This window comes from Vicugna pacos, chromosome 10 (genome assembly GCF_048564905.1).
Source record: "Vicugna pacos chromosome 10, VicPac4, whole genome shotgun sequence".
In the NCBI taxonomy this organism is placed as follows: domain Eukaryota; kingdom Metazoa; phylum Chordata; class Mammalia; order Artiodactyla; family Camelidae; genus Vicugna; species Vicugna pacos.
In genome coordinates this window covers 15109268-15136976 of record NC_132996.1, presented here as the reverse complement: position 1 = coordinate 15136976, position 27709 = coordinate 15109268, and the positions used below count along the sequence as shown (strand labels likewise).

Here is a 27709-nt window from a genome sequence, read left to right as displayed (position 1 = left end):
ATGACCTACCCAATTTTCAGCTGTACTCAAAACAATTCTCAAACCCTGAAGAATTAATTCCCAGTTTGGTGTCATTATGCTATGTCAACTCAAAAAGTGTTAATATTTTTTACCACATTTAAACTTTTATATTAAGCTCTAATTTCTATGACTAATGATTTTTAAAATAACATCAATTAATTATGGATATTTTTACCATCCACATAACAATCAAGCAACCAACAAAAGCAAAAAAATTTCTGAATGTATAAGAAAACAAATTGTAGTTTCCTTGAGGGAAAAATAATAATTTTGAGTGATTCATGAGTTATTGAGTGCTTAATTTGTGCCGGGCTTTGTGTTAAGTTCTTTATGTTTTTTGTCTCAATTTACTGTAAAAATATGAGATTAATTGATAATTACCTTCATACATGAGAAAAATGAGGTTCAGATAAATTAAACTTGACTGAGATCTCACTGGTAATCCACAGAGCTAAGAACTGAAATCAGATTTGTTCTCCTTTGAAGGCTGTATTTTCAGCCACCATGCTGCAGTACTTCCCTAAGTCCATCTCTTTCATTTCTATAGGCTCACTTTTCATGTAACTTAGAAGGAGTAAGCATTCACAGAACTCTTATTATAATAATAAACATGTGGCTCACTGAATTTCCATTTTTTAAAAATTGATCAAAACCTCAATTTCTCTTTGCTTTGAAAAGTAAGATAGCTTATGAAACATAAACATACACAACATTAAAGCCACCTCCATATAAAAATTAAAAAAAAAAGTAAATGAACTAATAGTCTAAAAAATCTATGACAGTCCCATCTCAAGGATGTCCTGGAAGACAGATGGAATCCTACACATGTAAATTAGAGTAGCACATTTGGTTTACCTGTCACAATTTTCTCTGGCTTTATTTGACAATAGGTTGTATTCAAGGTGTTGACAGAAAAAAATCAGCCTTTGACATTCTATAAATGCCTCTATTCTGTGCAGAAGTATGGCCAACCTACATTTTCAAAGTATGTTCATGAATAATGAATGTATCTTTCGAATGTGATTAAGTCATGTGCTTTTTGGTAATAAGATTAGACTTATAAATGTATGGCTGCTTTGAAAGTCATAGAATTTTCTCATTGCTGTTAAATGTTCATTACATAGGAATTATTGTTTCGCCAATTACAACAGAATGCCATATTCAGTTTGTATGTATGTAGCAGGCATTATTCAACTCTAAGTCATTCTACATCAAGTTTTCAAATTATTCTCCTCAAAGCAGCTATAATCAATCAGTTCATTTGCAGAACAAAGCTGACTAATAACCATACTTTATCTCTCTAAATCATGGTTTCCTATATAAATATTCAATAACACCAGCACAGCAGGTAATAAAGGTAAGTATAGATTTCAATTCTATAAAATAGGAAAGGAAATAAAAAGAAAGCATTATTTACTTTGTAGACTCAAAAAATTCCTCAAAAAATTCTTATAGTTAAACAGCCTCCAAGGTCACTGAATCCATTAAGTGAACCTAATAGCTGAAGTTTGTATTTATCTCTACTAAATTTCAGCTTTCCAGTTTAAGTTCAACTTTTCAGTCAGGAAGACTTTTTTCCCTCTGATTTTGAATCTGTCATTTGTCACATTAGTTGAAACTTCCAGCTCTGTGTGAAGGACAAATTTGCTAAGCGACACCTCCATGATTTCATACAAATCACTAATACAAGTCTTTCCAAGGAAAGAAAGGCAGTCGAAGTAGAATGGAGAGAACGAAGATCTTGGGATCAAAATAACTAGGTTTGAGCCTTGATGCCGTAATTTCTGGGCTTGTGACCTTGGGCAAAATGAATAACATTGTGAGTCATAGCTTTTTCTTCTGAAGCAGAGATAATGTGCAAAAACACGAAAATATCTTGTCAACTGCATGTGACTAGACAAACGTACAGATGATGTTCATATCTTAAGGAGATGTATCACTGAAGACATCTTTTAAGTTGATATTAATGTATAAACGTTATTTAAGTAATGAATTCATCTAAATTCACATTTATCTATCAACTCATCTGAACTCCTATTTTTATATTATCCTGAATATCTCTGCAGATATTTGCCAGATATTGCATTAAATTCAGTGTCTCAATTGTCATTTTTTGAAGGGAAGAATGATTGAAAGAAGACCTGTTGTTAATGGCAATACTATTAAAAATGTAAAAAAAAAAAGATTACTTTTGCTTAAGTCATTCTCAGTGAATCCATGTGAATCCTGTGCATCACATAATTCTTTTTTTAAAGGCCCTAAACCAAATTTTTGAAAATAAGCCAATATAAATATAATCAGCAAAATAAATGCTCCTATTATTTTTATCCTTCCCAACCAGGTACTTTTTGAAAATGAAGTATCCACTGGTCAACTGACTCATCTGCAGTTAGGTATTTGGAAAAGAACTTTGGAGTTTGAAAAACTATGATTTATTTGAACCTGGCTCTGACATTTATTACCCATACAGGTAGCCTGGCATCTCTGAGAATTGGCTTGTTCCACAGAAATGCAGAAAATAACTTTTTAACTTGCCTGTTTGGCATGAAAATTAAATGAAATAACATGTGCACAATAATGTCTGACCAACACCAAATGTTATCCTCGTCACATTCTCTGCCCTCCCCCTCCCCCTTTCCTCTCTGAAAGAGAATGAAATATTTCCAAGTATATCTTTTGGAGGCATGGTTTCTTAAATACATATTCTAACTAGGAAATACAGGGAACACTAAGAGAATGGCTTTTCTAAAATTTGCATAAGCCAACAAAAGCACCAAAATCAGTTCTGTCAACAGCCTTTCTCCTTGGGGCACTAGACAATTTAGCCTTCTAAAGGAAAAACAAAGTTCTCTTTATTCAGACATGTAGGATCTCATTTTAGAAATATATACAAATAGAGGGCACTGTCTGCAGATACACATCACTGAATTCAGGAAGTTTGTCAGCAAAGGTAATGATCCGATGGCCTCAGCTGAGTTCCCAAAAGGTCCCTACATCAGTGCTAAAATGGCCATAAATAACAAGATAATTAAGCATCTGTCCTGAGAATCCATTTGAAAAGGGTTGTTCTAAGTTTCTGAGAGTAAGTCATCAAAAAGAGAGAGGTGAAAGCACAGAGTTTGGGCTCCTTTAAATTCACTGACTTCTTGTTTCCTATTAAAAAAAAAAAGATGCTCTTAAATCTCTTGAGTTGTCTGCATCTTTGGAAATTTTCCTGAGGAGCCAAAAAGAAGGGGAAGAATAAGGCAAGGGGAAAATGGGCATTGGTCTAAAATGTTTACCACCCGAGCAGGTAGCCCTTAGTCCCAGGAACAGCCTCAGACAACAAGAAGCTCAGTGTTCACTGCCCCCTTCCTGCATGCTGGACAGCCACGGTCCTTAGCTTCTCTGCTCTTCCCGTGTTACTACTATACTTCAGAGCCTTCGCAGCTCCTGAATTATCGCACTGACATTCCAGCTGATCTTCCCAGTCTGTAATCTGGCTCCCCTTTTGATCCACTTCCATGTCACTCCTGGAGGGATAGCTGAGATACCAAACCTGCTCCTGTATTTCCCCTGCTTAAAATGTTCCATAAATCTATTGCCTTCAGGATGAAATGTAGCCTGGGAAAAAATGAATTCTAATTTGGAACTTAGTATATGTTTCCAGAATATTCTCTAGCCACAAGGAGCTCGGACCTGAAAAGGCAGGCCCTTTAAAAACAGGCAGGTGTTACGGAGAGGTGCACAGGTGCTCGTGTTCCCAGTGAAAACAGCGATGGAAACGAAAGTGAGCAAAAAAATCCCCCTGTCTCAAGAGAGACAGCAGGCTTGATATGAGACGATTTAGCCCCTTTGGATGACTCTGAAGGTCAGAGGGAGTAGATTAACCAAGATAAGATGACTGGTGAGAAAATTCCAGGGTGTAAAGAAAGTTCAGATAGAACTCCGAAAGCAGGAGACAGAGAGGTGTAGTCTTCATGAGATGACCATAGTGTTTATACCCACGTTCCTCACCTCTTCCCCACTGTGAGCTCATTTGTCCCTCTTGGACCTGACACATGGTAGGTCTACAAGAAATACTTGGTGATGAAAGCATTAGTGAGTAATAGACTCCCCTTCCTGGATATACAAGTTTTATTATGAAGCAGCTTGTGCACAATGCTTTACAGAGAAGCTTGCCTTTTTGATGCCATTTTCATGGGAAATCATTTCAGTGGAAGTTGTTATTCAAGTATTTTTTGATAGTTCCTCTCTCAGACTGTCGTTTGGATGAAATATTTAACTGACTTCATATGACACATATTCTGTGAGCAACTACTAAATGCCAGGCACCGAGAACGCAATGGTAAACAAAACAGACATAATCTATGCCCCATGGAATTTATGTCTTATTTGGAAAGAGAACTACAAAAATGGGTAGTTTCAGCACAGGATGACTCATCATCTGATAGAAGACCACAATTTGATAGGTGATCCTAGACCTGGTATGAGGCTTAGTAGAGCTTATGGTCTTGTGAATAAAATTGAAGATGAAAATGACCACTCATATATAATTATAAATTATATAAATGCAGTGACTTAAAATACAGGATAATATGAGATCATGCAACAGGAGTGAAGTTATTTTAAGTAATAAGGGAAGAATTCATTTAGGAACTGACTTCTGCACTGAAATTTGATGGATAAGTAGGGACTAGCTGTGCTAAAAACTCTAAGAAGAGGTTTGGATTAAAAGAATAGCCTATGAAAACACTCTGAGGCAGAGAAAGGCTTGGTACATTTTGAAAACTCAAGCAATTATAGTTCAGCTGGCACAGGGTGAGAAAGTATGGCAGCCCACAGGGCTGGGGCAGAATTGCGATCTTAGTGATGCTGACTCTTCCCAACCACGAACATGGTGTATCTTCTCATGTATCTAAGTATTTTTAAACGTTTCTCAGCCATTCCTAATTCCTAATCCTTTAAATTCTTCCTCTCTCTTCTCTCCACCCACTTCCACTCTCTCACCTTCTCTCTCTGGAAACTGGATATATCTTCTCTCTCTTTTTTTTTTCCCCAGTTATCTGAAATTTGACAAAAACATACCTCAATATCGAGGGACAGGGAAGAGATTACCAGCCAATGGGCTATTTAGTGGGCCATTTCAATCCTGAAATTCATGTTCTTTCATTCTGGGAAATTTTCCTTGAAATGTAATTTTAGTGATGTATTTCCTTTATTTTGTCTATTCTTTCTCAAACTTTTCTTATTTAAATATTGGAGCATCCTGGATCAGTTATCTAGTCTTCTTATATTTTGTCTCCTATATACCATCCTTTTGCCCTTTTGTTTTTGTCTCAAACTTTGTACTTTACACAATTCTTAATGCCTTAGTCTGATGTGTTTGTTGTTTTTTCCTTATGTTTTCATCTGCAACTTTTAATTTGTATTACCTCTCTGTTGGTTATTCAATTTACATTACAGGATAAAGCTCAACTACGCTGGGTCTCTAATCTTTTGTTTGGGTTAAGGTATCTTTTCATAATTATTGCTGAACTTCTGCTACCTTGATTTACACTGTTTCTGCCAGTGATAACAAGGTGACTGCCACCCAAATGAGGTTGAAAGGTTTTCAAATGAGGTTTTCGCTATTTCATCCACATTATCATTTTTTTCCCTCTAGAGGCATTACATTAGCACTAGCCCAATCACTTCAGGAATACTAGAGGCAGTCTTAGTTGCTTTATTTACCACTCTGTCATCATAATTACATTAATTCCAGAATGAATTTTGTCTTAAATCAACACATCAACCTTTTCTATGACTTTTTTCAGGATGAGGGGCTAGCTATCATTTGACATATTGCTGTGGGTCTTTTTCATAAGAGCTCAACAATCTTCGTAAGATGAGCCTGACAACATAAATCACAAGTGGGGTGCAATGAATGCCAGACATTTGAAAAAAAAGCTTTGTGTTTTAAATATGAATAAATCACTTAAAATATGAAAGAGGAAAGACAAGCTGGACTGGAATGATTACAGCTTCTGGAATTAAGATCAATTAGGGCAAATGCTAGCTCTCATCCTAAGAAAGATTATCATCGTTTATAAATATCTGAAGGAGCACTGAAAGAAATTAAGGCAGCTTGGGTTTAGTGTGAATGACACTACATGCTTTCATTGATATTTTCAGTCATCCTTCCTTTATTTCACCTATAACACTGTATGGCTGAAACACTATTATAAATGTTAACCATACTCTGCATTCTAATTTAGAACACAAATACATCATATTTTTAGATAGTTACTGGGTTATGTAAGAAGTAGTAATTATGTTTATGCAAAAGGAAAGGATAAGCCTCACTGTAGGTGTCAAGCTGACTCTTAACTCATCACTACTCCCTCTGGAATAAAACACTTAAAGATACAGGCACATCACAGGCAGCCTTGAATGGTGGACTACAAAATACCATGATGGTTACAAATTAATTTATAGCCAACAAAGCATTAGCAATTCAATTTTTTATTTTAACAATTTTTTTAGCAAAACAAATTACCATTAATTTTCATTATCACTTAATATAAAAATACTATTTTATTTCTAAAAATAATAACATGATTTATTCACTGCACTTATTTAATCTTTGTTTCTGCACAGCAAAAAAATTAACAGATTGAAAAGGCATCATACGAATGGGAGGAGATAATCTGCAAACCATCTATCTGATAAGCAGTTAAAATCTAAAGTATATAAGAAACTCATACAATTCTATAGCAAAAAAGTCCAAATAATTCAATTAAAAATGGGCAAAGGACTTGAATAGATATTTCTCCAAAGAAAACATACGAATGAACAACAGGTACACTAAAAAGTGCTCAACCTCACTAATCATTAGGGAAATAGAAATCAAAACCAAAATGAAATATCGCCTCAAGATGGCTGTTATCAAAAAAACAAAAGACAGTAAGTATTAGCAAGGATGCAATGGAACAGGAACTCTACACACTCTTGGTAGAAATGTAAAATGGTGCAGCCACAATGGAAAATGGTATGAAGGTTTTTCAAATATTAAAACAGAATTCCCATATGATCCAGCAATCCCACTTCTGAGTGTATATCCAAAGTAAACAAATCAAGATCTCGAAGAGGTACCCCCATGTTCACCGCAGCATTATTCACAATAATCAAGAGATGGTAAAAACTCAACTGCCCCTTGATGGATGAATAAAAAAAATATGCCATATACATTCAATGGAATATTATTCAACCTTAAAAAAGAAGGAAGTTCTACCATCTATGACAACATGGATGAACCTAGGGAACTTTATGCAACGTCAAATAAGCTTAATTCCATTCATTATGAGGTATCTCAAATAGTCAAACTCATAGAAGGAGAGAATAAAATGGTGGTTGCCAGGGCCTAGGGAATGGATAAATGGAGAAATATTTTTTTAATGGGTATAAAGTTTCAGTTATGAAAGATCAAGTTCTGGAGATCTGCTGTATAGCATAGTACCTAAAGTGAACAATACAATACTGTACACTTAATTTTTTTTAATGGAGGTACTGGGAATTGAACCCAGGACCTGATGCATGCTACATACACTCTACGCTGTACCACTGAGCTATACTCTCCCTCCATGCACTCTGAAATATGTTAAAAGGGTAGTGTTTTTATCAAAACACACACACAAGAACACAGGGAAACTTTTGGAGGTTATAGATGTTTAGTATCTTGGTTGTGGTGATGATATCATAGGTTAAACATATGTTCAAACTCATTAAGACATATATATTTAATATATGCAATCTTTTGTATATCAATTATACCTTGATATAGCTAAAAAAACCTATAGAATTAGAATTAAATATTTGGTTTTTATTTGTTGTTTATTTAGACCTTAAGCTTCAGAAGGACAAGGTTACATTGGCCATTTTTTCTGCATTATATTCAGTGTATAGTGCCTGTAATAGGGTACCAAATACATACTTGTTGAAGAAATAAATGAATGAAAAATAGCCTTTTTAAAATAAGGGCATATAGATGGAATACTACTCAGCCATAAAAAAGAATAAAATAATGCCATTTGCAGCAACACAGATGGACCTGGAGATAGTCATTCTAAGTGAAGTGGGCTGAAAAGAGAAATAAAAATGCCATATGATACCACTTATACATGTAATCTAAAAAAAAAAGAGACAAATGAACTTATTTACAAAGCAAAAATAGACTCACAGATATAGAAGACAAACTTGTGGTTACTGGGGGGAAATGGGGAAGTGGAGGAATAAATTGAGAGTTCAAGATTTGCAGATACTAACTATTATATATATAAATAGATAAACAATAAGTTTATACTTATAGCACAGGGAATTATATTCAATATCTTTTAATAGTGTATAATGAAAAGGAAAAAACTGCCTTAATTATGTTTTATCTTATACCCTCAATATATTTTATTTTAAAATAAAATAAGGGCACACAGTAACTATACACACAGAGACACAGATGCATGTACATATACATATGATCGTTTATTTATGTATTTAGTATCACCTTGGACCTTTGAAATTTTTATGAAAGCTTTCTAAGGGCCTACAGGCCTGTATTTGGTAGCCAGTAGTCCAGTGTTCATTTGGGTGTCTGATGTCCATTTTCAGCCATCTGGACATATTTTTACTGATGACTATCATGCATTTACTGCACAAGGAGGATTAAAATGGCATAATGCATATAAAAGCATTTGTAATCAGTAAAGCACTTCAGAAATATAAGGTTTTTAGCACTGTTACGGTTACAGTCTTGCCTCAGAATGCACAGTAGTAAATTCTAAGCTATAAAAAAAATCCTCCTTGTCTACTTAGAAATCAAGATTATGCAGCATTTTTAGAAATGAAATTTTCCCACAGGAGTTTTCACCACTGCCTTTTTTCAATTGTTTTGCCACATAATCTAGCCTGCTATAGAAACTGCAAAAGTGTACAAATGGAGTTGTCAAGCTTATAAGCGTCTCTCGAGACTACCATAGAAAATGTAGATACATCTTCAAAAGTTTTGGGGGCATATCATCTGACCTAAGATTCTATTGTAGGAACAAAAGGTTTATCTGTAATGGATTTTTAAAAAAAATAATGCCCTCTTCTCAGGCTAAGTGATCTATACAAATGACAAATGTCTTTTTTTGTTTGTTTATTTGAAATCTGAGGACATTTGAACACTAAAAACACAGAAGCCCCTAGCAAAGTCAACATTTTATGTTAATAAGCTAATCAGTGACCTAATGGCAGTGTCACTCACCTCTATATTAACTCAGCCACCCTCTCCTAGGGCCACCTCCCGGGCCATGGCCCGGGCGCTGCTCCTCACCAGCACTGCTGCATTTTCGTACCCTAGTCTTCAAGCACATTTCATCTTTATAGGACTCACACGACTCACCCTGACACTCCTCCTCCTATTTCATGGAGCTCACTAGAACTCCTAGCTTTTAATTTTCTCCTATACATATTAGCCTCCTTTTCCCACTCAAAGCTGGTTTGGGGACAAAAGAAGAGTCAGCTGTTCAAAGAGAGTTTGGGTAAGAAGAGGCTGGTGAGAGCAAGAGAACTAGCTCAGCTGTTCTGAGATCATAAGTCTACTCACTTGTCAAGTGATGTGAAGCTTGCTTCTTCTCCCAGCCCTGCTACCTCTGATCACAGCTGATTCTGGGGTCCTAACTCTAGCTAGGAAATTAAAAAAATTCTACCTCCCAAAGTACAGGTTAAGGGTTCTCCCACTTGTTCCAGATGATTTTATTAAGTGATCTTTATGTACCAGGTATTTTGCCAGGGATAGAGGATGGAGCAATGAACAAAACAGATAAAAATCTCTGCCCTCTTAAAGCTTACTTGTAGCACAGCCTACAGTGACAATAAGCTGAGTGAATAAGAAAATTACATAATGTGTTAGAAGGTAATAGGTGTGGTTGACAAACATAAAGCAGGTAGGGAGTGGGAAGCGTGGGTGGGAGTGTGTGTTCCAGGTGTAGATACAGTGGTCAGGGAAGTTCCCCTGAGAAGGTAACATGTGAGTGAAGACTTCAGATAAAGAATCCAGTGATGAGGTATCCGGGGGGAGATTTTTGGTTTTTTTTAAAGCAAAGGGAATAGTAAATGCATAGGTCTGAGGTGGAAATCGGACGAAGACTTTTTGAGGAACAGTAAGAAGACCACTGCGGCGGCACTGGAGTGGAAGAGGAGAGGGGAAACAGGACATGGGTGGGGAGAGGGAAGGAGTATATTTGGGAGTCTGGTAAAATATTATAAAGACTGTAGCTTTTACTTGAAATGAAATGGCAAGTCAGTTCAATGGACTTTGAAGGAGGAGCAAGGGTAAACTTGTGTGTTTAGGTTGTCATCTTGAATCGGATCCAAATGTGAAAGTATTCCTTGTGATAGAGCAAACTGTAAATCCACCACTTCGGCTCCTGACTTCACCTCTGATTTTATTTGTTCTTGTTTGAGTTTGTGCATGTGGTGTCTGCATGTTTTCTTTACTTTGTGTATTTGGATCTGAAGATATGAGTACTCAGGATTACTAAAATAACAATGTAAGAAGAAAATAAGTAAATATGCTAAAGACCAAAAATTATGTCATTCTGAATAGTAAAATAACAAACTAATCTCGTTAAAATCAAGTACAGGAAAGGATACTTATTAGCACTATAATTATGCACCAATGTTTTAGCAATTTCAGTGAATGCAGTAAGTCCGGGGAATGGCATAATTAGTATCAGTAATGGAGAGGAAGTGACTCAGTTAGTTTGCCTTGATAAAATTATTGCATATCCAGAAAATCTGAAGTTTCTGGAAAAAGCTACTAATAATAAAAAAAGAAATTTAAATTACAGAAACATCAAGTTGCTTTTCTCTGTGCTAGCAATAATTAGCTAGGAATTTAAAAATATGTGAAGAAAAACTACAAAGCATAGTAATGATTCAAAAATATACGAAATCTTTATAAAGCAATCTATCTTTATGGACAGAAGTAAAAATCTGAATAAAATTCATTCCCTATTTTTGGATTAGAACATTTAATATCATTAAAATTTCAACTCTCCCAAATTAGTATTTAGAAATCAAATTTTATAATTAGAAAAAAATCAAAGTTTTTATGGACTAAAAATTTTAATAAAATAATAAAATCATGCAAATAAGAATAATTAGGATGACATACTTTACTAGTTATTAGAGTATACTAGAAAGACAGTGTAATAAAAACACTATGGTACTACCATTGATACCAAAGAGAGACTCTAAAATTATTTACTAGTATTCAGAAAATATGTAATTTTTAAAATGTAAAATTTTAAATTTTACATTTTAAAATTTATTATATGAAACATTGTTATTTCAGTGGGAAAAGACTATTTAGTTAATAAATCATATAGGCACATCTGACTATCCTAAAGAAAATAATGCTGGCTCTCTTACTATACATATTTAATTTAAAATTTTTCATTGGATTAAATGAATAAAAATGAAAAACAAATAAACAATACTCTCCCAGTTTCAAAGAAACCTTTTTGGGTCAAAGAAGGAAAACCAAACGCTATAAAAGAGCCATATTTGACTTTGTACACACACAAAAATGAGAAAATTTAACATAATCAGAGTCAAAAAAAAAAAACAAAGAAAAACTGGAAGGAAATGTGTGCATTAATGATTATAAAACCAAGAAGAAATGTGAGGAAGAAAACTGCTGAGTTATTCATATTGATTACCTGGAGGGAAGGAAAGGAGAGGAGTGAGGTAAGATGAGAAGGAAAATGTAAGGAAAAAAACAAAAGAAATACTGAAAAAATGGGGAAATATGCATTAGCCTAATGTCTACTTATATGACTACTACACATTAAAATGATGAATGGGCACATTTCAAAGTCTTAAAGTTGAAAAGGCAAATAAAATGAAAGCAAATATTTGATTTTGAGATTGGAGTTTGGAAAATATTCTTCTTGACCTTCTGTTACATCAATACAGTATCTGTAAAAACATATTAAAATAAACTAATACAAAATCTAGAAACCAACAAGACCAAATTCAAGACTGGGGAGTAACAGAAACGCTTACTCATTCTTGATAGGAATACAAAATGGTGCAATCACTTTGGAAGAGAGTTTGGCAGTTTTTTACAAAAGTAAACATAATCTTACCATACAATCTAGCAATCATGCTCCTTGGTATTTACTAAGGTGAATTGAAAACTTATGTTCACACAAAAACCTGCACATGGATGTTTGTAGCAGCTTTATTCATAATTGTTGAAACTTGGAGGCAAGCAGGATGTTTTTTAGTAGGTGAATGGATAAAGAAATGGCGGTACATCCAGACAGTGGAATATTATTCAGCACCAAAAAGAAATGAGCTATCAAGCCATGAAAAGACATGAGGAAACTTAAAGGCATACTACTAAGTGAAAGAAGAATCTGAAAAGGCTGCCTACTGTAAGATTCCAAACAAATGATATTCTGGAAAAGGCAAAACGATGAGACAGTAAAAAGATCATTGGTTGCCAAAGGTTAGCAGGGAGAAGGGGATGAAGAGGCAGAGCCCAGAGGGTTTTTAGGGCAATGAAAATGCTCCGTATGATGCTATCTACAATGGTTGATACATGTTATTATACATTTCTCCACATCCATAGCATGCACAACACTGAGAGTGAGCTGGAATGTAAACTATGAACGCTGGGGACTGATGATGTACGTTCAGTGTAGGCTCATCCACTGCAGCAAATGTACAACTTGGGGAGATGTTGGTATGATCCCCCTCTAACCAACGTGTGTGGCAGGGAAAACACAGGAACTCTGTACCTTTTTCTCAACTTTGCTATGAACCTAAAACTGTTCTAAAAATGCTCTATTAAGATAAATTTTAAAAACATAAGAAAACAGATTTAGAGGTCCAAAAATGTGAAGCTGAGAGAGTCTCTATAGATCATCTTGAAAAATAAAGACTTGCATTTATGTCTTGAAAGATAGTAGAAGACAAGGAAGCCTTAAAATATTCTGAACACAGAATTGAGCGATTCTTAAATTCACCTTCTTCTAACGAAAGGTCAGAGAACTGAAGGAACTAAACCTGATTTCTTTCCCTTTGAATGGAGCTAAAACCTTTGAAGCCTTCCTTTGAAACAGCACAGACATGTGTTTAAACATGTTCATGGTATTCCTTGACTCGCCATTTGACTAGTAATTTGACTTTTCCCATTGCAAGTGATTAGCTGATTGCATGTTTCAGCTTCATAGAAAGTGCCTCGTTTTTCGCTGATGTGTTTTGTGAAAACCAGAAACTCACTACTCTGTACTGAAACTTACGAAACAGACCTCTTTCATAAACTCATAGGGAGTGTGTGCTGGGGGTTTACCTCTACCCTCTACGATGGGGCTTTCACTGGATTTCCCTTCAGAGCGGCACACATTCATTTGCCTTTTACTCCTTAACAAGAGCCTGAGAAACCTGCCTTTTAATTAGGCTGACTGGAGTTGGAGAGAACCTTTTCTACCTCTGCGTAACTTGAATGTCTTTTGCAGCCACAGATATCTCGAAATATTTATAATATGGTAGGTACTACAGGAACAAAGATTGATAACCTTTGCCCATACTTCAAGAATCTCACAATTCTAGTGGAGAAGTGGAGAAGGGAAACAGAAAACCAGGGATAAAAAGTCACAGGGGTTTTAAGGGATCTGTGGAAGTCCCAGAAGAGTTCAGGAAGTCTTCAAAACTGCTGAAGAATGCATTACATGATAAACTTGAGTTTCATTGGTAAAAGACAAGGAGGTCCTTCCAAGGAGAAGACAGTGTAGGTGATACTGTCAGCCCGGTATGTTTGGAGAATTATAAGAATTTTGATGTAGGGGAGGTGAAGATTTGATAGTGGTGGGAGGGATGCAGAAGTATCAGTTCCGATACTTAGGTGACATGCATTGACACGGATTTACCCACTGCCTGTAATTTTCCTCTATTCTAATTGGACCCAATGATTCTTACTTATTGTTAAGTATTTTAAATAGCACCTCAGTATAATGGGTAATGATTGGCAGATTGGGCCTTATTTTTAAAAGGCCCTGCATGCCAAATTAGGGATTGGAATATGAAAGAAAAAGGAATTCAACTAAGATTATTATGCAGAAGGATTACAGAATTAAATGTGTTTTTTAGAAAAATAACTCTAAAAATGAGAAGGATGGATAGAGGGAGAAAGAATGAATTTTTAATCCCTGCCATCAGTCCAATTAAGCAAATGAGAGTAGTAAAGATAACTTTATCAGAAAGACTAATATTTACACCCAGTGTATTCCTCATTCAATTTAGCAAGTTCATTTATATTAGATAAAATTAAATCACTCAGGATTGAGTAAGGAGGTATTTCCAATGCATTTGTGTGTTCCCATTGCTTTGGACAGTATGTTTCAGGATGCTGAAATCAAAAAAAATCTCCTTTGTTCTTTGTCTCCTCTGCACTGAGAAACACAGCACTCAAACCTATATCCCTGATTCCCACCAACACTCCTAGAACTGTCTGATCCCGTGACCCAGCAGGACAATTGAAAAGAAAGTGGAATTTATGTGCAAACCATGACTACTGCTGAATAAATATTCAAAGCGTAAGTCCTAATTGTGTGTCAGTAAGGAGAGCCAGAGTCACAAATGGAAAAAAAAAAAAAGACTCTACATCAGGGGTCAGCAAACTTTTCTGCAAAAGGCCAGGTAATAACTATTTTGCACTTTATGAGACAAACAGTCTCTGTTACAAATACTAACTGTACTATGGTGGCCCCAAAGCAGCCATAGACATTGTGTAAATGAGTGTGGCCATTTTTCAATAAAACTTTATTTACAAAAATAGGAGGAAAGCTTTGACCCATGAGTCTTAGCCAGCCACTGCTTGAGAATGATTTATCTTCAACTAACAGAAGCACGTACATAAGACAGTCACTCTACCAAAGCATATTAGTCTTCTAGGAAACACTGGAAAGAACAAAAGAATTTCACCATGGAATATTACTTTATGTTTGCCCTTGTTTCTTCACAGATGTTAATCATTCTTATAAAGCAACTTTAAGCCTTTCTATTTCCTGAAACCTAAATTTCACCAGAGTGTTTTTCAAGTAAGTTAGGCACAGAAAAATAATCCAGATTGAATAGTCCATCTAATCACTAAATTTTTTCAGTTTTCAGCATGTTGGATTGTTGCGAGTTTTACTTGTCTTACTTAAAAAAGAAATCTCTCTTTCAGACACTTTTTTTAAAAATGGAAGTACAGTTAGTTTACAATGTTGTGTTAATTGCTGGCATACAGCATAGTAATTCAGTTATACATATATATACACACCTATACACACATATATACACTCCTTTTGATATTCTTTTTCATTATAGGCTATTATAAGGTATTGAATATATATAGTAGGACCTTGTTGTTTATTTTATATACTATAGTTAGTATCTACAGGGGTAAATTGGGAGTTTGGGATTTGCAGAATGATCTTTAATTACTATTTTTTCTTTATTTAAGACAGTCTATTTTAGTACTGGAGAAAATAAGTCAATATTTTATACAATAAGGATCAAACTGATACTGAAAGTAAGGATTATCAAAAATCTAGATAGTTTACCACAGCGGTTAAGATACAGACTACCTTCCAGTGACGTCTCTGCTACTTCCTACCTGTGTGATCTCGAGCAAATCCATTGTCTCCCTGTGCTTCAGTTTCCACAACAATAAAATGAGGTTAATAACAATAGCTTTCAAATCAGGTTGTTATGAAAAATCAATAAATTAATACATGAAAACTAACCACTTAGGACCATGCTTGCTACAAAAAGAACACTCCATAAAGAGCTATTATCCAATTATTTTAAAACTTCATCTGAACAAATTTTAGAAGTGCAATCAGCCTTAAAGCTACCAGACCCCGCTGAGACGCAGATGCCTCTAGAGCACCAGCCCAAGTGCTGGAAGAGCCTCTGAAGACATCAGCTGGTTACATCTTTCACACAGGGATCCTCTCTAACCAATAATATCAAGACCTTCTGTTCTCCTTCTGGGCACTTCCAGTTGTCAGATCTGTGGCACCTTACTAAGCAACTGGTTTGTAAGGTCCGTCAGAGCTAAGTTCTTAGAGATCCTCTCTGAATTCTACACACCCATGTCTTCCATTAATAAGCTAAATTATTGAGATGATTCACTCACTTTTATTTATAGACTATGTATCTCTTTTGAGCTCCAGGCTTACATATTCTTCTGCTTTCTTGGCTATTTTTATGTTTGAAATGCACGTTAGGTCAACGTACCCAAAACTGAACTCATGATTGGCTCTGTACCTCATACCTGATTCTTTTCCAATTGTCTTCAGCTCAGGAAAGGTATCATCAGTTATCTTGTTAGACGATATGAGAAAGTAGGAGTCACCACTGACATCTTCCCTATACTCCTTAATATCCAACACATCGGCAGCTCCTACAGATTTTTTTCAACTTTATTGAGTTGGACATAACACACAAAAAGTTGCACACATTTACTGTGTACATTTTGAAGAGTTTGGACATATGCATATGTTCCTGATACAATCTCCACAAGAAAGGTAATAAGCATATTTTAATAGTAAGTAGATCTTGGTCTGCCACCTTTTCATTACCCACCCTGCCTTGCTCCATGATAGTATAATTTTTGTTAAGAATACTGGTTCCCTATGTCTGTCTTACCTCTTCTAATCCATAAGCCATTCCCCAGGGTTATCTTTTGGAAAATCACACCTATTATATTCTCACACTCACCAAAAAAAGAAGCCTTTTCCAATGATGGAATAAATATCAAAATACTACAAGGCTGAAAATATTGTCTCCTAAGTTCCTCTCCAAATTTCTTCACACATGCTCCCCCTACTCTCTGTGTTCAACCCATATGGTTCAGAGAGTTTTGCATATGGTCTGAGGCAGATGCATCCAAACAACGGGCTGTTTATAGACTGAACATTGTGCAATTAGTCTGGTCTTCCCAACTCCAATGCAGACAAGCAGTAAAACCACTCCAGGCAAAGTGGGGCATAGTTTGGCTGGCTTTTTTGCATTACAAAATTCCCATCAATTTTTAAGGCACTTTACTGGGTTTATTTAATTTTCAAAGGATAATCTAAAACAACGAAAACAAAAATAGAGCAAAATTAAATTGAACTTATCATAAACGTACATTTACGCTGCTAAATGACTTCTCTCTTTGTGATACTTAGAATGGCCATTTGGATAAGAAATTAGTGTGATATTGTCCAGTCATTTAACCTCTTTGAGTCTCAACTTTCTCCCCTATAAAATGGGGATATCATTAACAAACTTAAAAGGCATCTAAAACTTGACACATCCGATGTTGCTTAGAACATTACATTTCCCCGCCCTCTCTCTTTTCTCTCATCTCCTCCTTTCTTCCCACTCTCTTTCCCTCTCTCCTTGTCTCCTACCATACAACAGGAACTTAATGAAAATAACTTTTTTTTTTTGTTCACATTACAATAAATGAAACTGAATGGCCCAGGGGAAGACAAGTATGCTTATTTACAAATGGCTTTATTTGGAATAAATAGTCTGGTGACATACAAGGATAAAGACTAATGTCTACTTCTGCATAATAGCTACTATCATCATTTTGCCAGCACAATAGTTTGTAATTCTACCCACAAAGATATTGATTAGAGGAAGCACCTGTCCCTTCCATCTTGAAAAATACTGATGTAGTGGGACCTCCTACTAAGAAACACTGGTAGTAATTCTCAAATAGTTTTGAAATTTAAGTACATTTCCTCTTGCCTCCTGGTAACAGTCATCACACTGAAGGACAGACATTCTTAATTCAAATAGCTGAATAGTTTTAATCATAGACAAGATAAAATGATCTTTAAATTGCTGTTTTGCTAAATATTGGTCCTTGTTTCCAAGTTTGTAACTTGTAAATCATACATCCCAAATAATATTTTCTCAGGTCAAGAACTAAAACACTGTATCCATTCTGGAAAAGGAATCCCCTCTAGAAATGTCATTACTGTTCAGATTATTGATCTCAGCCTGCTGTCAGGGCTAAAGTGTTTAGCAAGACTATTTCAGGGACCTGGACAGGACATTTTTATTGGCAACGCGACAACCGATTACCCAGAGCTCAAATGAGAAGACCCAGTGGCCGGCCTCCATCACTCTAAGATTCTGCTGACGTGCAGCACAGACTGTGAGATGTGTTGATAGATGAGGTTGTCTTGGCAGCAGTTATCTTAGTCCTGCCTAACATTTTGGTTGAATGACCTGTTAAACATGCGTATCCTAAGGCAGCTGAATAGATTTTTTAGACAACATAGCTGTTAAATGTGGAACCGTCCAAGAAGTTCTGAACATAGTCTTATAGCTTTGACTTCTAGTTTCTAAGAACTACCCATCCGATTTTGAGTTGGGGGCAGGGGAAGAAAGGAGCATAAAGAGAGATTGGGGGATTATATGCAAACAAAATAATCTTCAAATACTAGGAGGAGTTACAGGGTGAGCTGAATAGGACTTTTTAGGAGGGAACAAGAAGATAAAAACGCTAATTTGACCATGACATTCAAACTTCTGAGATATCAGTTTCCTTATTTGTAATATAAGAGTGAATGTATGTTCTAAATTCTCTTACAACTATTAAATTTTGCTTTTCTGATTGGTATCCTAGACCTCTTACTTTTATGAATAGGAATACTTTAAAATTGCTAAGAAGCAGTAGAATCCAGTGCTACATGCTTAGTCCCTAGAGTTAACAGACATTTAAAATTTTGCCTGCATCATATAATTGAAATAACCTTGCCCATATCATTATTACTCAATATTTATTGCCTTAGAACCCTTGTATATAAAATGGAGATGCTAATAATACACAATATGCAAGTTGTTCTTAGGTTTATTTTTTCATAGCATTTATTACCATCTAGCTAACCTATTGTCTGTAAGGTCCATAAGGGTGATGACTAGTGTCCATTTTGTTCACTGATGTAGTCTAAGCATCTTAACAGATACTAGCCACTCAGTATTTGCCAAATGGATAATTAAATGAAACAATGCACGTAAAGTGGTTAGCACAGTAACTGGCGCAAGGATTTGATAAATGATCCTATAAATGGTCCTGATAAATGGTTTTACTAATATTCACAGTGTCATTTCACTATGAAGAAGTAGGAATGGAAGAAGTAGAGATTTCAAAGAGAAGATGAAGGGGATTGAGGACCATTCTGTTGTTTCCAAATATTTGAAACAGTATCACAAGTCACTTTTAAAGGAAAGAATATGATCCAAGATGTAGAAAGCACAGAGAGAGATTTTTGAAATTCAGAAAAGGAAGAATTTTTCTTCTGACAAAATTGTTCAAGGATGAAATGAACTAGTGTTCAAGTAAATGTTGAATTATTATTAGCCAATCAATGAAGGAGTTAAGAAATCTAATTAAAGGTTATGAATCTATTATTTCATGAATGAAATGATATGGAGAGAGCTTCTTGTAAACAACATGCTTAGAATAAATTTTAAAATATACGTAATATTGAATTTTACCCTCATGATACTGCTGGCAATAAAAATATAGATGGAACATGGCAAATATAGGAAATACCAATCTATTTTGTTTGGGGGACATGTGATCCAAAAACATTTGCTTGTTGGTGTATCATAGAGCTGAAAAACAAAGGCTGCTGATTTGTCTTATTAATGTTGCAAAGCAGCAGATAGGAGCAACAGAACCCTTCATCCCCTAGAAGAAAAGCAGGATTGTTTAAAGCCAGCTTCTTTCTTCCCTGTTCTTTTTACCCTACTGGTAACACTGCACTTTGGAATTTGAGAATACTGGCAGCGAGAATGTTCCTGGGTTGTATGAAACTAACTGATGTATCACTCGTGCCAACTAGGGGAGATTTTAGACAAAATGTATGACATCGATGAGAAAGGAATCTCACTCAATATCACTTTTATGAAGGCTAGTTGGCCTCATATAAAATAGTTCCATCAATCTACTGTCATCAGCTCAGACAGAAAAGAATTAGGTACATAAAGTGGCTGTCATAAAACGTAGCCAAGCAAGAGCTAAGTCTGATCACAGAAGGTCAGTTAAGTATTTGGAAAATAAAGGAAGTGTGTTTTCTTTAATGAGCCATCAAAAGTTAATACCAGGTGAGTTGGCTTTCTATCTTGGACAGTAATACTGAAAAAGATGCAGTGGTTCTGAAGGTTTTCTCTGTTCTTTAAATTGGCTACATATTGAGAAAAGATACGTGGTAACATGGTGACTTTTTAAAGGTCTGCAGTGGTGAACTGCATTCACATGCTCAAATTATGGTGTTGACTTACTGAGTGTGAATGGTTAATATCATGTAGCACTTTGACTAGACTACAGAGTACCTAAACATTTGGCCAAACATTATTTTGTCCACGTGAGTGTTTCTGGATGAGACTGACACTTGAAAGGGTAGACTGAGTAATGAAGATTATTCCCCACAATGTGGGTGGGCCTAGTCCAAACAATTGAAGACCTAAGACAGGCTGAGTAAGAAGGAACTCTTCCTTCATGACTGCTTGAGTTCAGTCATTAGTCTTCTCTGGCCTTCAGACTTGAACTGAAACGTTGGCTCTTCTCGGGCTTCAAGCCATGAGAAGACCAGAACCACGCTATTGGCTCTCCTGGGTATCATATACACACATACTATTGTTTCTGTTTCTCTGCAGAATCCTAACTACACTGATTCAACAGAATCAGGAGGAAATGAGCTGAGTTGTGCCAATCAAGTGCATGATCCAGATAATTATAGTCAGTCCCTAGAGAAGTTAATCTTTTAGAAACTTGTCTGGCAGCAATGTGAGTGATCAGGCAATGTTATAACACTTTTATCATGTAAAATAATGAGCCAAATGTCCAATGCTTTTAAAAATTAATTCTAAAAGCAACTTCTCACTCTCAAGCCCCAAATTCTATGATTCTATACTCTAAAACAAGCTTATTACATAGCCATTTTCAGACTCAGTTTCAGAAGCAACAGCAAAAAGTCTGAAATGTGTTTACTTCCCAAGAGCATCAGCAAGTACTTAAGAATCCATCTCATTTCCTTACAATCATTTTTTGAGGACTTAAGGACTCATCGTTTTCATGTGTTGACTTCTGTTATCAACATAAGCAGCACATGGCATATCTACCTTACTCTTCATAATTACTTCCAGGCTCTGGTGTTTTGTGACTTTTAAGCTCTACTTCTGCTGCACAGATTAAGCTTCCCAAGCATCTGTCCTTATGCATCAAAAGATACCCTTTGACACTGCCAAATTCCTGACGTTACCTCAGTGTGAATTTCCTCGTTGTCACTCACCTGCCCAGAAGCAGAAATTCTCCTGCTAGACCCAGGCGCCTCATGGCCATCAGCAGACCTCGCACCGTCATGCCCTCACAGAAGCAAGCCACCACCCGGGCCTTGGGCAGGTGACTCCGGAGCTTCTTCAGCAGTTTATCGAAGCTCTGCTCCCCCGCGTTGCTGTAGATTTTGTAAGAGTGAGCGATGCAAATCCCTTCCTTGGCTGACATATCTTTGAAAGCTTCCATCCCACTCTCTCCGTAGTTGCCTGTGTGAACACAGAGAAGCAGAGGGCAGAGTGTCAGATTCATTGGGTAGGTACAGTCGGAATGCAGAAGTGCTGGGAGCACGAAGGTCACTTGGTAGTGTTGGACTTGGAACACGAAGACTCGAGTGACTTTTTGCTCTTTCACTGACTTGCTTTTTTGGGCAATTTACAATGAAACTACAGTATACAAATACACATTGAAGTTTTAACATTTTTTTCACTAAGACCGACTGCATAATACAAAAAATACAAGCAATTCAGCTCCCCCTTGGACTCAAAAAACCTCATATTCTAGTGTGGGATTATGAAAAATATTTATCTGCTGTTGCATCATTCTATCTCACTTCCTTCTGCTTCTCATTGTGTGATCTTCTCACTCCACTGATTCAGATTTTTGTGTTTAAAGACATAATACATAGATGCAATACATACACTTTATATAGTATAGGTGCTGTACAAATATCTTAGAATATTATATTTTATAGTATATTATGCATATATGTTGTTAATAATCATAAGAGTTTGTGCTTTGATCCCAAGTGGAAACTCCAGACCCTTGACTGAGATTTTAGTCTTGTCACAGATACATGAATAAACTTTTTAAAAACATTTAAAGTTTCATTATACACAATCATAAGGAAGTTAGTGATATGGGGGGATGATTTGAATGTCCTTTGCAAAACTCGAGGACTAAGAACCGATGGTGGTTTTTTAAAATTATGGAAAAGGGGGACCAATACTGACAATCAACTGCATGCCAGGCGGTTTGTCGGGATTTTTATATATGTGACCTTATTCAACTCTCACAATCATATACTGAGCTGTGTCTTAGGACCGCCATCCTACAGAAAAGGAAACAGGTGAGGCAGTTAGGTTTACAGTCGCCCAGAGCTAACCTAGCCAGTGGGCGGAAAGTTGTGTTCCAGTCACAGACCTGTCTGAGGTGCAGATTCTGCTCCCCACTGCTCTTCTTTTAGGATGACTTTCAGGAGACTCAGAAGCCCAGTTATATCTGCATTTCTCTTTCCCATTTCAAGATCATGATGCTTCAATTTTAGATATTTCTGGAGCTTTTTAAGGCTCTGTACATCATGACAGGCTCATTGCTGAGTTTTCAAAAAATTAGGTGGGTGAGGGGGATTGATTCGAAGAATAGAGCGGACTATTGCAAGACAGCCAAGCTGCGGGACACATAAGGATGTAACCGGCCTAACAGTCATCTAGACCTGGGAACTGGAGTCTCATCAGGAGGAGCTGATCTGACATGAGTAAGGGAGTACAAGTCATTCAGTTGCGTATGTTCACTGTATGACGACAATAGAGACAACTTGTAAATCACTACACCTGGATAACATCTGGACTTCTGGAAAGTCAGTTCATGTATATGAGCTCACTGCTCCTCACACCGATTCTGTGATAGAGATACAATTATCTTCCCTTCACAGCTGATAAAATGGATATTCGCATTTAGCACGTGGATGGCAGAGCCGTGGTTTGAACATATATCTTCCCCTGCTGGCCCTCCGTGTGCTCCATCAGAGCACAGGCGCCTTGCTGCAAATGAGGTCCTCAGACTTTGAGGGGGGATTTTTGTGCAGTTTTATCTTCATGAACGAACTGCAAAGGGCAAAGAAGAGCAGGCCAGCCTGAGTCCCTGCCAAAAACACGAGCAGGCCAGCTGCATCTTTCCTTCTTCTCCAGAATTAAAGCAATGAGAGGCCTCTTTGATGATGGCAGGTAGGCAATGTAGTTATTTTGCAATTAACGAAGTTTAAAGAGCTCTCCCTGAAAAATGTGCCAAGGGGCCTAAATGACTAGTCTTACACTAATCTGAGTAATCTATTATTCTCTGATTATTTTTAGCCAACTCTAGTTTTTAACTGACTATCTTGTACTTAATGCTTTGCTTAATGTGAGGGGATTTACATAAATAATTTGGTATTAGGTACATAGTGATTGTGATGGCAATAATGAAAATACTCAATATATAGTTAAACACAAAAAAATACCTGACAAATTTATAATCCTATCATCTCTCTTAACAATGTTGTTTTAACAGTTTTTTTGTTTACATGCAGTAAGTTATATAGAAGCAGTCTGTAACAGAGAGAGAGCTTTGTTATTAGAGAGATCTGAGTTCTAAGTCAACTGGGATTGTCTCCAAATCTCGGCTCTCTCAGCTGAAAATCAGAAGTAATGCTGCCTAATATATGAATATTTTGTGTATTATATCTAACATATGTAAAATATCTGCTAGGTAACCTGAGCCTGATTAATTATATTTATTATTGGGATTATAAAGAGTATACTAGACATAGTTAAGCTGCTCTCTCTTGGAGCACCTAAAGCGAATAATGGAGCAAATGTCATTAATACTGAACATTAGACTAAAAGTAAGAAACTAGTGGGGGAAATATGATTTTCTGAGGGCAAAGTCCAAGCTGTACTCTTTAAATTAAAATAGGAATCCATCACAATATATGTGTGACATAAAAATTCTGTAGAATAATAATTTAGATTTAATAAAAGAAATCCATCATAAGATGAAAATTAAAAATGAGACTATGTATTTCAATAAAATTGGGAAGCTTGAAGTGTTTAGATTTTCAGTAGTTGATATAATGACTATATTTTAGAATTGTACATTTAAAAATAAAGGTCAAACTATAAAAAATTTCATAGGCTTGTTGAAGAAAATGAAATATATTTCAAGGAATATACAGAATGAAAAAAAGCAGAGGAAGCAAAGATTCATTTTTCCAACAAGGGAACAAAGGTGATTGAGAAAGGAAGATATGGCATAAAATATGAAACTAGTTAGTCTGTGGCTTCATTTTAAGCAACTGGTAAAAGTAAGAAGGACTTCCCTCAACATTCTTCTTTAAGTTGCAGAAGGTCTGTGATTTGGAATTATGGAAAGCAAATGCAATCACAGCTCAACTTCACCCTTAGCTCACACTGTTTAATAGTCATAATTATGCAAATATCAATTATTGATTTTCAACTGTATGAATCCACATATGGACAAAGTGAAAAACTCATTATGCAATAGAAAAATATGTTATCAGCCTTTACAATGAAAACTAAAGAGAAAGATTATAGATTGAGATGAGGAAGCAGGGGGAGCTAAAGGGAAGGGGATGGATATTAAAATACTCCACTCACAATTCAGAAGTCAAGATAGACAGAAAACAAAAGAGATCATTAAGAGAATTATTTGAAGCTAAAAAAAGAGACTAATCTAATAATACAATTATATTAAGAGAAGAAATAAGAAGATACATGAATTAAGAGATGTCTATATTCCATAAATTAAAAAGTGGGCATTAAATAACCAAGCATTTATTATATTTTGGATATATTTATCTATTCTATTTTCCAAAACTGTAAGCCCCTTGAGGGTACTAAAATGCACTTATTCAAGTACATATCATCACATAATAGGTCCTCAGGGATTTCTTGAACAGAAAGATGGTACAGAAAGATAAGTAAAGAGTAAAATTTTGGAAGAGTAAATTTATTTTATTCAAATACAATCATCAAGTGGATGCTCAAAAATGTAAAACTATTCTTTCAGAAAATTATTACTTCAGGAAATATTAATTCACTTTAAAAAAGTATTGAGTGTGACCTTCCACATTAGAGATTTTTTCCCTTTTATTTGACACAAATTATCTTTTATCAAAAAAGAAAATGAAGATTCTTAACATAAAAATAATTAATAAATACATTCCAAATGGCTTTTACTCCTAATATCCTGTTGCTGTTATAAACAATCAATTTTGTTGACAACTACCAGTGAAGGAAAACATTGCCACTTCTCATTGGAGTTACTGCCTGGCAATGATACCATCCCCCAAAATATGTGCAGGCAGGATTCATCAGTCAATGCGTGAGTACCACTTCCTGTCCTTTCATGGGGTCATAAAAGTTCATCAAGGAGTCTCAGCCAAAACCGCCATATTGAGTAGGCTGTGTCTTAGTTAAGCTGCTGGTTAGCTGAAACAGCCAGGAGGGAGAAAAGCCAGAGACAAACACCACTTCTTATTTTATTACTATCTCTTTTGTAAAGATGTCCCTCTTTTCAAAAAATGTATGTCTTTTCCCCATTACAGCCACATGTACAATAAGTACAGCAATTTCAAACTTTATATTGCACTCATTTCTTGATGTTTATCTCCTGCTACTAGACAATAAAGTTCTTCAAGGTCGATGTTTTTATCCTCACAAGAAAAACAATGAGTGTGTGTGTGTGTATGTTGTGTATATCTTAGTTACGCTACTTGTTTTATATGTATATTTTGTATAATATATGTCTTAGTTAAGCCATAAAACTGTGATCTAGCTGTTTTGGATGCTAGAGATATGATTAATGGAAAAATTTTAAAGCTAAGGGATTGGGGTAAAAAGGTTTCATCACCTGTCATGTACTCTCATCAAAACTCCACCAATTATTACAAATGCCTTTTCTATGAAAACCTTTGCTAACAAACAGGTTTCCAAGTTTTGGCCAATTATTCAGATCTTACCCTGGAGTCTTTCTATGACATGACCCATACAGCAGAGCATTCAGTGTGAGGCGGGACATCACTGGCTCACACCCAGGGTGTTTTATTATTGGAAGTATCAAGAGGACTTCATTTAGTGAATTCACTTTAGGCATTATACTAGGCATGGATTATGTAAGCAACATTTCAGCAATACTCTAGTATTGAATTAAAAATAAAAAGCTAGCATAGCATAACTTAGTAACTTGGATTTTGGACTATATATATAAAATATTACTTGTGGGAATACTACAGGGATATCAGGAATTGGCAGAAAAGTGTGTGCCATGTGCACTGCTGAGGGGTGTACTATGTTGGCTAATTTTTCTTCTGGCTACCAGGAATGGGTCTGGAAAAAAAGAAGTTTGATCTTAAGAGCAAAGGTGCAAATTGATCAGACAAATTCATATGTGGCAAATGACATGAAATCAAATCAGTGAAATAAGAATACGCGAGGGTTACAACTATCGCTCATGCCAGTTACAAGTCTGAGTGCCATCTATGGTTGTGTAATGTAGGTTGCTGAGCCTTGGAATCAAAAGTTGTGGTATCAACTCCCGCAGTCACTCTGGTTCATACAGTTGGGTTGAACTAACTGAATTAGACAAAACTGAAAAAGAATCAAATGTAGGGAAAGAAAAGATCAAATTTTAGAATTTATTTTTAAATTTATGTAAAATAGCCAAGTAGAAATGCCAAATAGGAAATTGAATAAGGACATTCCGGCCCAGAAAATAGAAGTCTAAATTGGAACTATTTGAGATCATCAGACTATGGAAAGCAACAGTGATAGATCGAAGTGTAGGATGTGAAAGGAAGAGAGCTCTGATTATACCCTAAAGAATTCAAATATTTATGCATTAATTGAGAAGGAAAAGCTGACAAAGAAAATGGAGATGAAGGAATCAAGAGAATGTATTGTTACAGAAACCAAGATAACAATGATGCACTTTTATTTTCTTTTGGACATTAACAGTGTGACTACTAAGGTGAGATGTGTAACCAAAACCCCACTGATTTTGCCAACATAGCAGAAGCCATAAAAGAGCAGGCTGTGGGTGAATGGGAATCAGGGAGTAAAGACAATATATTTGTACAACTTTTTTGAGAGATGCTGGACAGTGAAGATAAGCAAAGAGGTATGATGTTAACTGGAAGAGAATGTGGAAATCAAAGGAGGGATTTTGTGTGTTTATTTCTAGGTAAGGGTACCGTAGGGAAAGTGCTTAGGCCAGAACATAGGCACAGTAAGCACTCAACACGTGACAGTTGTGATCGTCACCACCATCATGAACATGTTATCTAGAGCCTGTGGAATTAATTGGTAAAAGGCTAATAATAATGTGTACCGAGGGCTGCACTAGTCACTTCAAATAGTAATGTTAATAACAATACTCATTATTTAAACCAACCAATCCCATGAAGTAGCTACGGTTTCCCACATTTATAAACAAGGTATTATGCTGAGAGAATTTACCGAATAATTGATAGCTAGGTGAGTCGAAGATTGGAATTTCACTTTTCATCTGTCAAAT

At 35.8% G+C, this 27709-nt stretch overlaps 1 protein-coding gene across 1 annotated transcript in view; it reads right to left on the bottom strand.

Annotated features, from left to right (window-relative positions):
* GRM5 (glutamate metabotropic receptor 5) overlaps positions 1-27709 on the bottom strand; it is a 374881-nt gene that overhangs the window by 217696 nt on the left and 129476 nt on the right. The window contains exon 2 of the mRNA XM_072969029.1: positions 21378-21627. Coding sequence (XP_072825130.1) covers positions 21378-21627 — 250 coding nt within the window. The remainder of the gene's footprint in view (positions 1-21377; positions 21628-27709) is intronic.